We start from the raw sequence: 17,856 nt of genomic DNA, 5'->3' as shown, positions 1-17,856 counted from the left end.
TCAATAGTACATTAAAAGAATCACACACCATGATCAGTGGGATTTACTCCAGGGATGCAAGGATGGTTCAACATTTGCAAATCAGTCAATGTGATACATCACATTAACAAAAGGAAGGATAAAAATCATATGATTATTTCCATACATGAAGAAAAAGCATCTGACAAAATTCAACATCCATTTATGACAAAAACTCTCAACAAAGTGGGTATAGAGGGACTACCTCAACATAATAAAGGCCGCATATGTCAAGCCCACAGCTAACACCATACTCAATGGTGAAAAGCTGAAAGCTTTTCCTCTAAGATCAGGAACATGACAAGGATGCCTACTCCCACCACTTTATTCAACATAGTACTGGAAGTCCTAGCCAGAGCAATTAGGCAAGAAAAAGAAATAAAAGGTATTCAAATTGGAAAGGAAGAACTAAAACTGCCACTGACATATATTATATACAGAAAACACTAAAGACTCTATCAAAAAACTGTTGGACCTAATAACAAATTCAGTAAAGTTGCAAAATACAAAATCAATACACAAAAATCGGTGCATTTCTATACACTAATAATGAACTCTCAGAGAGAAATTAAGAAAACATTCCCATTTACCATTGCATCAAAAAGAGTAAAATACCTAGGAATAAATTTAAACAAGAACTATAAGACATTAATGAATGATATTGAAGAAGACACAAATATATGGAAAGATACTCTGTGCTCAAGGTTGGAAGAACCAATATTATTAAAATGTCCATACTACCCAAAGCAATTTACAGGTTCATTGCAATCACTTTCAAAATTCCAGTGGCATTTTTCACAAAAGTAAAACAAACAATCCCAAATTTTGTATGGAACCATTAAAGATCCCCAATAGCCAAAGCAACCTTGACAAAGAAGAACAAAGCTACAGTCACCATGCTCCCTGATTTCAAACTCTATTACAAAGCTATAGTTATTAAAACAATATGATATCGCATAAAAAGATACATAGATCAATGGAGCAGAACAGAGAGCCCAGGGAATTCCCTGGTGGTCCAGTGGTTAGGATTTTGTGCTTCCACTGCAGGGGGCACTGGTTTGATCCCTGGTTAGGGAATTAAGATCCCGCATGCCACGTGGCACAGCAAAAAAAAATAAAATAAAATAAAAAAAAGAATAGAGAACCCAGAAATAAACCCATGCATCTATGGTCAATTAATTTATGACAAAGAAGGCAAGAATATACAATGGGGAAAGGACAGTCTTGTCAATAAATGGTGTTGGGAAAACTGGACAGCCATATGCAAAAGAATAGAACTGGGCCACTATCTTATACCACACACAAAAATTAACTCAAAATGAATTAACGACTTGAATGTAAGACCTGAAACCATAATACTCCTAGAAGAAAACACAGGCAGTAAGCTCCTTGACACAGGTCTTGGTGATGAGTTTTTGAATCTGACTACAAAAGCAAAAGCAACAAAAGTGTAAACAAGTGGAACTAAATCAAACTAAAAAGCTTCTGCACAGCAAAGTAAACCATCAGCAAAATGAAAAGGCAACCCTTTATTTTTTTAATTTGGCCATACCACAAGGCATGCAGGATCCTAGTTCCCCAACTAGGCATCAAACCCAGGCCCTGGCAGTGAAAGCACAGAGTCCTAACCACTGGACCACCAGGAAATTCCCAAAAGGCAACTTTCTGAATGAGAGAAAGTATTTGCAAATCATATATCTGATAAGGGGCTAACATCCAAAATATATAAAGAACTCATACAACTTAACAGTAAAAAAACAATCCAATTGAAAAATGGGGGCTTCCCTGGTGGTGCAGTAGTTAAGAATCTGCCTGCCAATGCAGGGGACACAGGTTTGAGCCCTGGTCCAGGAAGATCCCACATGCCGCGGAGCACCTAAGCCTATGAGCCACAACTACTGAGCCCGCGTGCCTAGAGCCTGTGCTCCGTAACAAGAGAAGTCACTGCAATGAGAAGCCCACACACCACAACAAAGAGTAGCCCCCCGCTCACCGCAACTAGAGAAAGCCCACGCACAGCAATGAAGCCCCAACGCAGCCAAACAAACAAACAAAAAAACCCCCAAAACCCCACTTCTACAGGGTAGGAAACTTAAGACTTCTCAGCTATTGTGCCAACTCAAAATGTGCCCCCCGACAATTTCCAAATACCCTAAGGGCAGTTCTGTCTCCAGTTAAGACACTGAGCCAATCCTTGTATCTTCAGCTTCATCTCTTTTCTTTCATGTTGAAAGATCCATGGTTACCCAAACATGTCTTGTTCTTTTTCTGTTTCCTCTAACTGGAATACTTTGCTTTGATCCTTTCAATTGGATCACTTCTAACTCATCCTTCAGATTTCAGCCTCCATGTCAACTTCTCTTGGAAACCCTCACTGAACTTCCAGGTTGGAGTTAAGTGTTCCCAGAGGGACCAAGTGCTATGCAATTGCCTGGTTCTATCTTTAACTTCCTCACTAGTCTGTGAGCTCTGAGTGTCTCCATTTGCTCATCACTATATCTCTAACACCAAGCACTATACTTAGAATATGGTAGATGCTTACCGAATATACAATGAATGAATATTATAAGAGGAAAGTGAGAAAATAAGAAACACCCAGTTGTTTATCAGCAGTCTTAAGCAGAGACATGAGTGTTCCAGCAATCATAAAAGTCCCCACTTCTGAAAATCTTTCATAAAATGAATGCTAAAGATTGTGCTTGCATCAAAAACTCAAAGATATGGCCAACAATGTCATAAAAAATGTCTCCACCATTCCCACAAAAACTCCAATCAACTCAAAATATGATTAAAAAATAGTAAACGTTTCTGAGAATCTGCAAAAGAATATATATATATATATATATATATATATATATATGAAACTGAATCACTCTGCTATACACTTGAAACATGCCCTTATAAATCAATTAAACTTCAATAAAAATTTTTAAAAAATGTTTTCTTCTTAGGACCTGCACAGAAGGGGAGAGGCAGCATGTCAAAAGGAGGGCCTCTGGAGCGTGGAGTTCCAGAGTTTGGAGGGAAAATAAACCTTCAGCTCAGAGAAGTCTAGCACTTTCCCCAGTGACTCATGATCAACAAGGGGCAGATGGAACCAGGTTTCCTGACTTTCACTGTAGTGGGTCACTGTGTCTGAGAGTGATTAGAAGAAATTAAGCAAGTGAACAAAGAAAATTACCTACTGGGTCAATGAAAACCAACTTCTTTCCTCAAAGGAGTAGTTTCTGTTTTAAAAAGTACCTTAGTGGGGAGACCTTCAAGATGGTGGAGGAGTAGGATGTGGAGATCACCTTCCTCCCCACAAATACATCAGAAATACATCTACACGTGGAACAGCTCCTAGAGAACACCTACTGAAGGCTGGCAGAAGACCTCAGACTTCCCAAAAGCCGTGTGGCTGAGAGGGTCTTGATGCTCTGGCCGGGAGTCAGGCCTATGCCCCTGAGGTGGGAGAGCCAACTTCAGGACATTGGTCCACCAGAGACCTCCCAGCTCCATGTAATATCAAATGGCGAAAGCTCTCCCAGAGATCTCCATCTTAATGCTAAGACCCAGCTCCACTCAACAACCAGCAAGCTACAGTGCTGGACACCCTATGCCAAACAACTAGCAAGACAGGAACACAACCCCACCCATTAGCAGAGAGGCTGCCTAAAATCATAATAAGGTCACAGACACCTCAAAACACACCACCATACACAGTCCTGCCCACTAGAAAGACAAGACCCAGCCTCATCCACCAGAACACAGGCACCAGTCCCCTCCACCAGGAAGCCTACACAACCCACTGAACCAACCTTAGCCACTGGGGGCAGACACCAAAAACAATGGGAACTACGAAACTGCAGCCAGTGAAAAGGATACCCCAAACACAGTAAGTTAAGCAAAATGAGAAGGCAGAAAAACACACAGCAGATGAAGAAACAAGGTAAAAACCCACCAGACCAAACAAATGAAGAGGAAATAGGCCGAATACCTGAAAAAGAATTCAGAGTAATGATAGTAAAGATGATCCAAAATCTTGGAAATACAATGGAGAAAATACACGAAACATTTAACAAGGACCTAGAAGAACTAAAGAGCAAACAAACAATGATGAACAACACAATAAATGAAATTAAAATTCTCTAGAAGGAATCAATAGCAGAATAACTGAGCAGAAGAACGGAGAAGTGACCTGGAAGATAAAATAGTGGAAATAACTACTGTAGAGCAGAATAAAGAAAAAAGAATGAAAAGAACAGAGGACAGTCTTAGAGACCTCAGGGACAACATTAAATGCACCAACATTCGAATGATAGGGGTCTCTGAAGATGAAGAGAAAAAGAAAGGGACTGAGAAAATATTTGAAGTTATAGTTGAAAACTTCCCTAATATGGGAAAGGAAATAGTTAATCAAGTCCAGGAAGCAGAGAGAGTCCCATACAGGATAAATCCAAGGAGAAACACGCCAAGAAACATATTAATCAAACTATCAAAAATTAAATACAAAGAAAAAATATTAAAAGCAGCAAGGGAAAAACAACAAATAACATACAAAGGGAATCCCCATAAGGTTAACAGCTGATCTTTCAGCAGAAACTCTGCAAGCCAGAAGGGAGTGGCAGGACATATTTAAACTGATGAAAGGGAAAAACCAACAACCAAGATTACTCTACCCAGCAAGGATCTCATGCAGATTTGACAGAGAAATTAAAACCGTTACAGACAAGCAAAAGCTAAGAGAATTCAGCACCACCAAACCAGCTTTACAACAAATGCTAAAGGAACTTCTCTAGGCAGGAAACACAAGAGAAGGAAAAGACCTACAAGAGCAAACCCAAAATAATTAAGAAAATGGTAATAGGAACATACATATTGATAATTACCTTAAATGTAAATGGATTAAATGCTCCAACCAAAAGACACAGACTGGCTGAATGGATACAAAAACAAGACCCATATATATGCTGACTACAAGAGACCCACTTCAGACCTAGGGACACATACAGACTGAAAGTGAGGGGATGGAAAAAGATATTCCATGCAAAAGGAAATCAAAAGAAAGCTGGAGTAGCAATTCTCAGATCAGACAAAATAGACATTACAATAAAGACTATTCCAAGAGACAAAGAAAGACACTACATAATGATCAAGGGATCAATCCAAGAATAAGATATAACAATTGTAAATATTTATGCACCCAACATAGGAGCACCTCAATACATAAGGCAAATGCTAACAGCCATAAAAGGGGAAATCGACAGTAACACAATAATAGTAGGGGACTTTAACATCCCACTTTCACCAATGGACAGATCATCCAAAATGAAAATAAATAAGGAAACACAAGCTTTAAATGATACATTAAACAAGATGGACTTAATTGACATTTATAAGACATTCCATCCAAAAACAACAGAATACACTTTCTTCTCAAGTAGTCATGGAACACTCTCCAAGCTACATCACATCTTGGGTCACAAATCAAGCCTAGGTAAATTTAAGAAAACTGAAGTCGTATCAAGTATCTTTTCCAACCACAATGCTATGAGACTCGATATCAATTACAGGAAAAAAATCTGTAAAACATACAAACACATGGAGGCTAAACAATACACTACTTCATAACCAAGAGATCACTGAAGAAATCAAGGAGGAAATCAAAAAATACCTAGAAACAAATGACAATGAAAACACGACCACCCAAAATCTATGGGATGCAGCAAAAGCAGTTCTAAGAGGGAAGTTTATAGCAATACAATCCTACCTCAAGAAACAAGAAACATCTCAAATAAACAACCTAACCTTATACCTAAAGCAATTAGAGAAAGAAGAACAAAAAACCCCCAAAGTTAGCAGAAGGAAATAAATCATAAAGTTCAGATCAGAAATAAATGAAAAAGAAATGAAGGAAACGATAGCAAAGATCAATAAAACTAAAAGCTGGTTCTTTGAGAAGATAAAATTGATAAACTATTAGCCAGACTCATCAAGAAAAAACGGGTGAAGGGTCAAATCAATAGAATTAGAAATGAAAAAGGAGAAGTAACAACTGACACAACAGAAATACAAAGGATCATGAGAGATTACTACAAGCAACTATATGCCAATAAAATGGACAACCTGGAAGAAATGGACAAATTCATAGAAAAGCACAACCTTCTGAGACTGAACCAGGAAGAAATAGAAAATATAAACAGACCAATCACAAGCACTGAAATTGAGACTGTGATTTAAAATCTTCCAACAAACAAAAGCCCAGGACCAGATGGCTTCATAGGCGAATTCTATCAAACATTTAGAGAAGAGTGAACACCTATCCTTCCCAAACTCTTCCAAAATATAGCAGAGGGAGGAACACTCCCCAACTCATTCTACGAGGCCACCATCACCCTGATACCAAAACCAGACAAAGATGTCACAAAGAAAGAAAACTACAGGCCAATATAACTGATGAACATAGATGCAAAAATCCTCAACGAATCACTAGCAAACAGAATCCAACAGCACATTAAAAGGATCATATATGATAATCAAGTGGGGTTTATCCCAGGAATGCAAGGATTCTTCAATATATGCAAATCAATCAACGTGATACACCATATTAACAAATTGAAGGAGAAAAACCATATGATCATCTCAATAGATGCAGAAAAAGCTTCTGACAAAATTCAACACCAATTTATGATAAAAACCCTCCAGAAACTAGGCATAGAGGGAACTTACCTCAACATAATAAAGGCCATATATGACATACCCACAGCCAACATCATTCTCAATGGTGAAAAACTGAAACCATTTCCTTTAAGATCAGGAACAAGACAAGGTTGTCCACTGTCACCACTGTTATTCAACATAGTTTTGGAAGTTTTAGCCACAGCAATCAGAGAAGAAAAAGAAATAAAAGGAATCCAAATTGGAAAAGAAGAAGTAAAGTTGACACTGTTTGCAGATGATATGATATTAAACATAGAGAATCCTAAAGATGCTACCAGAAAACTACTAGAGCTAATCAGTGAATTCAGTAAAGTACTAGGATACAAAATTAATGCACAGAAATCTCTTGCATTCCTGTATACTAATGATGAAAAATCTGAAAGAGAAATTAAGGAAACACTCCCATTTACCACTGCAACGAAAAGAATAAAATACTTAGGAAGAAACCTACCTAAGGAGGCAAAAGATCTGTATGAAGAAAACTATAAGACACTGATGAAAGGAATTAAAGATGATACAAACAGATGGAAAGATATTCCATGTTCTTGGATTGGAAGAATCAACATTGTGAAAATGACTATACTACCCAAAGCAATCTACAGATTCAATGCAATCCTTATCAAACTACCAATGGCATTTTTCACAGAACTAGAACAAAAAATTTCACAATTTGTATGGAAACACAAAAGACCCCGAAGAGCCAAAGCAATCTTTGTGTGTGTGTGTGTGTGTGTGTGTGTGTGTGTGTGCTACGCAGGCCTCTCACCGCTGCGGCCCCTCCCGCTGCGGAGCACAGGCTCCGGATGCGCAGGCCCAGAGGCCATGGCTCATGGGCCCAGCCACTCCATGGCACGCGGGATCCTCCCGGACCAGGGCACGAACCCACGCCCCCAGCATCGGCAAGCGGACTCCCAACCACTGCGCCATCAGGGAAGCCCCCAAAGCAATCTTGAGAAAGAAAAACGGAGCTGGAGGAATCAGGCTCCCTGACTTCAGACTATACTACAAAGCTACAGTAATCAAGACAGTATGGTACTGGCACAAAACCAGAAAATAATGATCAATGGAACAGGATAGAAAGCCCAGAGATAAAGCCATGCACATATGGTCACCTTATCTTTGACAAAGGAGGCGAGAACATACAATGGAGAAAAGACAGCCTCTTCAATAAGTGGTGCTGGGAAAACTGGACAGCTACATGTAAAAGAATGAAATTAGAACACTTCCTAACACCATACCAAAAATAAACTCAAAATAGATTAAAGACCTAAATGTAAGGCCAGACACTATAAAAGTCTTGGTGGAAAACATAAGCAGAACACTCTATGACATAAATCAGAGCAAGATCCTTTTTTTTTTTTTTTTTTTTTTTTTTTTTTTTTTTTTCTTTTTGCGGTATGTGGGCCTCTCACTGTTGTGGCCTCCCCCGTTGCGGAGCACAGGCTCCGGATGCGCAGGCCCACCGGCCATGGCTCACGGGCCCAGCCGCTCCGCGGCATATGGGATCCTCCCAGACCGGGGCACGAACCCGTATCCCCTGCATCGGCAGGCGGACTCTCAACCACTTGCGCCACCAGGGAGGCCCAGAGCAAGATCCTTTTTGACCCACCTCCTACAGAAACGGAAATAAAAACAAAAATAAACACAAAAATAAACAAATGGGACCTAATGAAACTTAAAAGCTTTTGCACAGAAAGGAAACCATAAACAAGATGAACAGACAACCCTCAGAATGCGAGAAAATATTTGCAAATGAAGCAACTGACAAAGGATTAATCTCCAAAATTTATAAGCAGCTTATGCAGCTCAATATCAAAAAAACAAATAACCCTATCCAGAAATGGGCAGAAGACCTAAACAGACATTTCTCCAAAGAAGATATACAGATTGCCAACAAACACATGAAAGGATGCTCAACATCACTAATCATTAGAGAAACACAAATCAAAACTACAATGAGGTATCACCTCACACCAGTCAGAATGGCCATCATAAAAAATCTACAAACAATATAGAGAGGGTGTGGAGAAAAGGGAACCCTCCTACATTGTTGCTGGGAATGTCAGTTGGTACAGCCACTATGGAGAACAGTATGGAGGTTCCTTATAAATTAACAATAGAACTACCATATGACCCAGCAATCTCACTCCTGGGCATATACCTGGAGAAAACCTTAATTTGAAATGATACATGCACCACAATGTTCACTGCAGCACTATTTACAATAGCCAGGTCATGGAAGCAAACTAAAGTCCATCAACAGAGGAATGGATAAAGAAGATGTGGTATATATATACAATGGAATATTACTCAGCCATAAAAAAGAATATTACTCAGCCATGAAAATAATGCCATTTGCAGCAACACGGATGGACCGTCATATTGCATGAAGTCAGACACAGAAAGACAAATATCATATGATATTGCTTATATGTGGAATATATTTAAAAAAGGGGTACAAATGAACTTATTTACAAAACAGAAGTAGAGTCACGGATGTAGAAAACAAACTTATGGTTACCAGAGGATAAGTGGGGGAAGGGATAAATTGGGAGATTGGGACTGACATATACACACATAATACACACATATTATACATAAAATAGGTAACTAATAAGGACCTGATGTATACCACGGGGAACTCTACTCAATACTCTGTAATGGCCTATATGGGAAAAGAATCTAAAAAAAAAAAAGAGTGGATATATGTATATGTATAACTGATTCACTTTGCTGTACACCTGAAACTAACACAACATTGTAAATCAACTATATTCCAATAAAATTTTTTTTAAAATTTGGTTGATAGAGTTAGTTGGAAACTCTTCTGTCGCTATGAGGGTAAATCTTTTTTTTTTTTTTTTTTGTGGTACGCGGGCCTCTCACTGTTGTGCCCTCTCCCGTTGCGGAGCACAGGCTCCAGACGCACAGGCTCAGCGGCCACGGCTCACGGGCCTAGCCGCTCCGCGGCACGTGGGATCTTCCCGGACCGGGGCACGAACCAGTGTCCCCTACATCGGCAGGCAGACTCTCAACCACTGCGCCACCAGGGAAGCCCTATGAGGTTAAATCTTAAAAGTTCTCATCACAAGAAAAAAAATGTAACTATGTGAGTTGATGGATGTTAACTAGACTTACTGTGAAAGTCATTTTGCAATATATATTGTACACCTTAAAGTAATACGATGTTTTATGTCAATTATATCTCAATAAAACTGTGGGAAAAAACCCAGTAAAAACTACATTCTGGTATTATATACATGGTGTTCATCAATTATACCAAAGCTGGTAAAAATACAACTTTTATAAAACGCAACCAAACATACTGAAATGGGAATAATCTAGAAAACAGATTTAAGTATTGATATATTTTGGCCTCTAGAAAGGTATCCTCCCATTCCAATAAACTCAGAAGCATTCTAGTTTATACATTAGTGTAACTTTTGACTTTGGTGAGTGTATACCAGTTTCCCAGAGCTTAAACATTTTAAGAGTGAGCTAACAGATGGTGAATCTGTCCCGTCTTGTACTTTGGTATGTAGAACTTAAAACTGTAATATAGTCTGTCAGAACGGCAAGACCATGACACGTAAGTCACATTACCAATATGATGAATGTTCTCCTTGATGACCTCACATTCTATTGGCCATCTTGAAGCCTGCAGTGGCCCACTGCTGGAGAAAAAAGCAAAGAGATCTCGGGGTTCTCGAAGACGTGAGTTTACTTCACCACGGTTATCATGAAGTAGCTGTCTGCTCTTAAGAAGTGGTGAACTCAGCATAAGGGAATCTGCCAAAGGGAAAGGGAATGAGTGAACAGCTTCCTTTTCTTCCTTGGGCACTTTACCGCTCAACTATAACAAATATGTAAGTTTAAGCACTGTATTAATATAGTAGCACAGATACGCAATCCTATGACATGTTTCTCCTTCAAAGAGATTTAGTACAGGATGAAAGCATCAAAACTATAAAATGTTACGTTAAAATTCTGCCTTAGTCTGTTAAACATTTAAATGTAAAGCTTTAGAGTAAGTGAGAAGAAACTGTTTTCTTTTTTTTAAATCAACGTTAATGGGTCAAAGACATTTCAACAGTGGGTTACAAATAAAAGTTACTTAACGTGTGTTATTATTTTTGTCTAGAGAGAGGCAAAAAAGAAAACTTTCAATTCAACCACTAGCATTTTAGAAAAAAAGTGCATAAAACTTTATTAACTACAGTGAAACAATCTACAAATTAAATTTCAAGTTCATAATACAACCATTCAAAGGACAGAGAGACTTACAAAACAGGGAGGTGGATAGGGGCAGAGGAGTGAGCAGGGGCAGGAGAGAGAGAAGAGTTGCTGGGAAATAAAGAATGGGAGAAAAGGGAGGAAAACAAGGGCGTTCAAGGAGAAAGGGGGAAAAAAAGGAAACGAGAGGAAGAATGAAGAGAAAGGGAAAGAGGAAGGAAAGGCTGAAGGCCCCTAGGGTGGTAACTCCCAGCTCTGGTGGGGAGAGCAGGAGGGAGAGACATTCCCGTAAAGGAGTTTCCGTTTTCTGGTCTGGAAGGACAGGAAATACCTCTGCTCACAGCTTCTATCTGTCTGTGCACAGTTGAAGATAGACAGGTAGGCCCTAGAAAGAGGAAGGAAGAGGTATGGTTGGTCCGATGGATCTTTTTCCTGCCCCTGCATTTCCGTGTCTAAAATATTTCCCCCACTGTTTAATGCAGGGGGAAAAGGCAACATTTGAAAAGATGGTAAAGCGGCTCAGTCTCACTCATAAAGAAATGTAAATCAAAATGACAAGGAGATAACAGTTTTTTACCTAACAGACAGGAAAAACATTTATGTTTTCACACTCACCCTGGCAAAGGTGTAAGTAAACAAGTACTCTCATAACTTGCTGACAAAAAGGCAAATTGGTGCAAACTTTCTGGAAAGAAATTTGGCAGTGTCTAGTAAGATCTAAAACACCCAAACCCTTGATTGGGCAATCCCACTGCTAGAAATTACTTTATAGATTTTCTTAACAAAAGCTCGTCAAGATACATATACAAAGATGCTCACTGCAGTAATGTTCAAATAATAAAAATGTGCAAACAACCAAAGCATCCAACAAAAGGGAAGTTAAAATAATTATGACATGTTAATGAGATGGAATACTGTAGGTGCTCTAAAAGAATGAGGTAGATGTTTCTTGTGCTCATATGAAAAGGCTCTATTTTTTTTTTTTTTTTGGCGGTACGAGGGCCTCTCACTGTTGTGGCCTCTCCTGCTGCGGAGCACAGGCTCCGGATGCGCAGGCCCAGTGGCCATGGCTCACGGGCCCAGATGCTCCGCGGCAATGTGGGACCTTCCCGGACTGGGGCACGAACCCGTGTCCCCTGCATTGGCAGGCGGACTGCCAACCACTGAGCCACCAGGGAAGCCCAAAGGCTCTATTTTTAAACAAAAAAAAAAAAATCAAAGATTATGTATAGGATCCCTATGAGCAATTAAGAAGAAAAAATACATAGACACTTGAGGATATATTTTCTTTTTCCTGAAAAGAATGATTACAATAGTGGCTATATTAAAGGTGGGGCAGGGAGGGCTCTTAATTTCCTTTTGTGTTTTTCTCCTACCATTTGAATTTTCTAATCTTATACATATATTTCCTTTTCTTTCTTTTTTGGTTTCTTTCCTTCGTTCGTTTGTTCCTTCCTTTCCTTCTCTTCTCTCTTTTTTTTTTTGAAACAAGCACATTATAACTCATTCCTTTTTACCTCCTTTGTACTTTTCTGGTTTAAAAAACAATAACAACATAATAAATGCTTTGCTACAAAGATAAAGAAAACTACCTTCCTTACTCCAATGATCAAAACAGGGGGGAAAAAAGGTGTCAGGTTATCAGTTATACTCTAACTAAAATTCATTTACATTGTTGTGTTACCTCTAGCAGCTGACTTTGCATTTTACGTTTTTTATTATATTAAGACTGGCAATTGTTTCTTATCAATGTTATTTCAAGTGTCAGCAAATGGGGCAGGAGGAAGCTGAAGGGGGGCCATCAGCTGGCTCCTGAGCCATTCCATCCTAACAGTCTCCTTTGCTCAACCCTTGCCTTTCTATTCCCTGCCAGGAGCTCTGGGACACAGAATGGAAAAGCCTTCTGGGCACTGGGATGAGCAAAAATATAAGATACATATTTGTAAATGAAAATGGAATTGCTGCATCAAAGGTTAAGTACCATTTTACATTTTCCACCTATTGCCAAACTGCCTTTCTAAAAAATCTTATCTATTCACATTCCTAACAGCAGTGTGGGAGAGTGTTCTCCCACCTCCTGACTGAAAAAAAAAATTTTTTTGTCCCAATCTCATAATTTAAAAATGGTACCTTGACATACTGATTTGTATCTTTAATTAGAGGTGAAACTGAGCATCTTTTCATAAATCTTGTTGGCTGTGTTTCTTTTCTATGAACTCCTTGCTCATGTCCTTTGTCCATTTTTCTATTTGGTCATCTTTTACATATTGATTTGTAAGAGTTATTATGTTAAGGAAATTAATCCTTTGACATATTTGTCACAAAATTTTTTCCAATTATTTTCCTTTACTAATGGTATTTTTTCTATACAGAAATTTAAATTTTTGGTGTAAAAATTATCAGTGTTATATTTTATGGCTTTTGGGTCTTGTGTCATTCATAGATTTTTAACTAGAAAAGGGACACAATCAGATTTGCACATAAAAAAGAACACTGCTGTGTGGAAAATGGATTGGAAGGGGGCATCATGGAACAAGAGAAGCCAAGAGACCAATTATGAGGCTGTTTCAATAGTGAGATGATGGTAGCTGGGGGAGGGATGGGGTGGGGGAAGGATGTGCAAGTAAAGAGAAGTGAACTAATGTTTGGTTGGATATGTACTGAGGGAGAAATTCAACTGCATTCCTACCCTTGGATTCCAGAAGAAACTTGTGGAATCCCTGTAAAAAATTATTTTTACTTAAGCTGGTTGTAATTGGTTTCCACCACTCTTATGCAAAGAGCCTTAATATATCCATCAAAACTGCATGAAAAAAATCAATGTGTTACTCTTGACCAAGGAGTTTTAACAAATTTTCTAACAATTCGGAGGAAGATCATCCAGAATGCACAGTATTTTAATTTAAACCTTCAATCCAAAGCAGATCTAGAGAGAATATTTTTTGTTTTGTTATTTTTCTTTTCATTTAAAAAATTTCTTTCTTTCTTTTTTAAGAGAGAGCATTAAAAAAATTTATTTATTTTGGCTGTGTTGGGTCTTTGTTGCTGCACACGGGCTTTCTTTAGTTGTGGCGAACGGGTGCTACTCTTCATTGTAGTGTGCGGGCTTCTCACTGCGGTGGCTTCTCTTGTTGCAGGGCATGGGCTCTAGGTGTGCGGGCTCAGTAGTTGTGGCTCGCGGGCTCTAGAGTGCAGGCTTCAATAGTTGTGGCGCACGGGCTCAGTTGCTCCGCGGCATGTGGGATCTTCCCGGACCAGGACTTGAACCTGTGTCTCCTGTGTTGGCAGGCGGATTCTTAACCACTGCGCCACCAAGGAAGCCCCAAGAGAGAACATTTTTGAGTGATGTCAGAAACAGTGGCCAAGGCTGCTCCCTTGGCTTCTCCCACGTTAGGCTACGTTCTCCTGAACACCAGGAGCTGTTGCTCAAGGACATGAGGGTTCTGGGGGTCATACAACACTGATTATTACTCACACAGACGCTTCTCCTTTTGCAAGGGGTCCGGTATCAAATCCTCTGTTTCCCCAAGAGAGCCACTCAACAGGTGTCGAGTATTCTTCTTCCAAACATGCTGGTGCATAGCAGAGTTTGGTAAACTGCCCCTCTCAGCTAAGAATAGGTAGTTTAATGAAACGTGCTGGAAGGCTAGTTCATCACCTCCCACATGTAGGTCAATACCCAAACCACTACTACTAGCAAACCTCCTCCTAGTCACCACCTGCCACCACAGGACTTTACAATGAATACAACCCATTTTCCAAAGAGCTTTCACATTCCAATTTATGTGAATTAAACATCATTTTCTCCATTTCATGCTGAGGAGAAGACTTGAGAAGCAGTATGGTAAAGTGGAAAATTGGGAGGCAGCTATATGACCAAGTGAAGGCAAGTACTCAGAGTGAAAGTGGAACACTCAGAGTGGGAGCTGCTTTGTCCTGAGGGCTCTGCTGAATCCGGTGAACTGGAAATTCAGTTTTCAACAAATTACAAAATGAAATAGTTAATAAGGAAGTCTAACAAGGTTGGTAGAAATAAAATCAATATAAAAACCTACATTTTATTTCTAAATACCAGGAGCAAAGTTAGAAGATCAAAATTTAAAAAGATACCACTTATAATAGCATAGAAATATGCAGTTCTATGAAAAAAAATTATAAATCTTATTGGGAGACATTAAGGAGCACCGAAGTAAATTAGAGAATTAGACATATATTAATAGATGGGAGAACCTGGTATCGGAAAATTCTCATTTCTTGTCAAATTTGATCTATAGATTCAATGTAATCCCATGTTTTTTTTTAAGCATCACAAGCCAATTCTAGAATTATATTAAAAGGTAAGAATAGCCAAGACACTTTTGAAGAATGACAATATGGGAGGACATGTCTTTCCAGATAGCAAGACTATTTTAATGCCATGTGGTGTCATTAAGAAAGGGTGGTATTGGTGCAAGGACAGTCAAACAGACCCTTGTATAAATGGACACGCAACAGAGGTAACACAGCATATCAGTAGGGAAAGGAAGTTCTTTCACTAATGGTGGTGCTGGGAAAATTCATCAGTTTATCCAAGCACAGCTCTCTCAGTTGATCAAACAATTTACTTCATGAACCCAGGTGATGCTAGATAAGAATGAGATATTACCTTTAAAGTAGCCATAGTACTGGAGGTGATGGCACATAAAGTCTTCATAGGGCTCAGAAAGAGTCTGTGAAACGACAGGCCATCTCAGTCAGGAAAGTGCTTTCATAATTGTAGAGAATTATTATAACAGCCTGTTGTAAGAATAATACTGACTCTTCACAAAAGTACACAAGCATTGTTGCAGAGGACACTATACCTGAGAACTTCTGTAAACAAACCATGTGAAAGACATTTGTGCAAATTATTCTATTTTTGGGATCAAGATCTCCAGCCAGAAAAGGTTGCCACCAGAATATACCTTCGGATCTAGTACTGGATTTCTGTGGAGTGCCTGGAGAGGAGTGTGTACCGACCTGCTGCTTTAGCTCTGTTTCCAAAGCTGGGAACATGTTACTTCTGCATGGTATGCTGAAGACCAGTCAGTGACACCGGCATCCAGCAACAATCCTTGCCCAATTTCCAAAAGGGCAGTTGATTACATAGGAGAAGCTAAAAAACCAGAGCAGGACAACTGAGAAACTGTAGAAATTCACCCACGTCCCCTTCCTCCGCTTCGCAGCTCCCACGCTACTTTAGGAAACCCTGCGGTACCGCTCCGTCTTCCCTGCCAACCCAACCTCTCCTCAGATAAACAAGGACCCGCCACGAGGCCCGGATGCGCACCTGAAGAATTTGGGAGAGCGGCTAGTCTTCCAGCCTCCTCCTCCAGGGGCGCCAGGACCCCTGCTGGCCCCATTCTTCTTCCCCCCCCAGTGAGGGAGATGCCCCCCACCAGGTCGCCTCAGGAAAGTGAAAGAAAAGAGGATGAGGGGTCCGGCGCAGTCGTCTCGGGGTGGGTGGAAAAGAAAGGTCAGGAGCCCGGAGAGTGGGCTCTGAAAACGGAATTCAGGGATTCAGGGCTTCCTGGTCAGGAAGAAGGTGGCGAAGGGCAGTTTCCCGGAGAGTCGCGGGACGTGGCGTAGAGATCTCCTACAACTGCAGAGCGAAGGTTGCTACCGCCTCCGCGCCCCGGCCCGTCCGGGGCAGCAGGGGTGCGTACGGAGCCTGTGGCGACAGAGGAGCGTGAGCGAGGCGGGGGACACGGTCCGCAGGTAGAGAACCAGTCGCGCGCCGACCACAAGACACGCTCGTCACGCTCACGGGACACTGCTTTCCACTAGGGCCCCAGTAGCCTAGCAACCACGAGACGGAAGCGGAAGGGCAAGGCGGCTGGGCGCTTCCGGAGAGCGAGGCTCCGCCTCCGAGGAAGGGGTGGGGAACCGGAGAAAAGTCGAAGACTGGCGTTCAGGTACCAAGGATTCACTCATTCCTCCTTTCATACAGTATTGTAGCCTGGCTTCTGGGGATTAGAAATTGCATTGATGGGGACTTCCCTGGTGGTCCAGTGTTTGAGACTCCGTGCTTACACTGCAGGGGATACGGATTCGATCGCTGGTTGGGGAACTAAGATCCCGCATGCCCCGTGGCCGGGCCCAAAACAACAAAAAAGCAGCTGTTCCTCAGCTTTAGGAAACTGTTGAGTATTGCTCAAACGGAGCCGCTTCCCCTCTTTCACCTTCTCTCCATCCCATAGCTAGAATTGAAAAATTACCTCCTACATTGAAAACATACAAGTTAGTAAATTAAAACCACACATTTTGACTATCATATTGTCAGATTCTAAAAAACGCTTTCTGGCAGGAGAGGGACAAAGGCACTTCGTCCCTGTACCAATTCCTAGAAGTCTGGAAAACTGTTAAGCACTTAAAGCAAAAGCTTTAATGGCTAGTTGACAGCCTCTATTTCCAGAAATATGCTCTACGCAAATTACAAGAAAAACAATTTTATTTTTAAAAATTTTATGCTACATTTTTAAGAATTTGATTATCTTTCCTGCATTGGGTCTTCGCTGCAGCGTGTGGTCTTTCTCTAGCTGCAGCGAGCAGGGGCCACTCCCTGTTGCAGTGCGTGGGCTTCCCATTGCAGTGGCCTCCCCCCTGGGAGCATGGGCTCCAGGTACGAGGGCTCAGTAGTTGTGGCTCGCAGGCTCTAGAGCACAGGCTCAGCAGCTGTGGTGCACGGGCTTAGCTGCTCTGCAGCATGTGGGATCCTCCCAGACCAGGGATCAAACCCGTGTCCCCTGCCTTGGCAGGTGGATGCTTAACCAATGCGCCACCAGGAAAGCCCAGAAAAACAATTTATATACAAAACGGTCACCTAAATACATAATGGTAAAAAACCAACACACAAGCATACATGACACTGATTAGACACTTATA

At 40.6% G+C, this 17,856-nt stretch overlaps 1 protein-coding gene across 4 annotated transcripts in view; it reads right to left on the bottom strand.

The window, feature by feature from the left end:
- The window catches only part of AGBL2 (AGBL carboxypeptidase 2), a 43,493-nt gene extending 26,740 nt beyond the window's left edge, over nucleotides 1-16,753 (bottom strand). For 2 of the 4 annotated variants that reach the window (XM_082626913.1, XM_082626912.1), the window contains exons 1-6: nucleotides 16,262-16,753; nucleotides 15,952-16,087; nucleotides 15,599-15,662; nucleotides 14,429-14,563; nucleotides 11,285-11,338; nucleotides 10,324-10,509 (exon numbers count right to left, since the gene is read on the bottom strand). In XM_082626913.1, coding sequence (XP_082483039.1) covers nucleotides 10,324-10,509; nucleotides 11,285-11,338; nucleotides 14,429-14,563; nucleotides 15,599-15,662; nucleotides 15,952-15,987 — 475 coding nt within the window. In that variant the 5' untranslated portion in view covers nucleotides 15,988-16,087; nucleotides 16,262-16,753. Of the gene's footprint in view, nucleotides 1-10,323; nucleotides 10,510-11,284; nucleotides 11,339-14,428; nucleotides 14,564-15,598; nucleotides 15,663-15,951; nucleotides 16,088-16,261 lie in introns of those variants that run through there. The other 2 variants (XM_082626914.1, XM_082626915.1) reach the window with 2 other exon arrangements.
- Nucleotides 16,754-17,856: the final 1,103 nt, after the last annotated feature.

The sequence above is a fragment of the Mesoplodon mirus genome (genome assembly GCF_964341445.2).
Source record: "Mesoplodon mirus genome assembly, chromosome: 7".
NCBI lineage: Eukaryota > Metazoa > Chordata > Mammalia > Artiodactyla > Ziphiidae > Mesoplodon > Mesoplodon mirus.
Note: the sequence above shows the minus strand (reverse complement) of the source record. Positions and strands in the feature narration are given on the sequence as shown.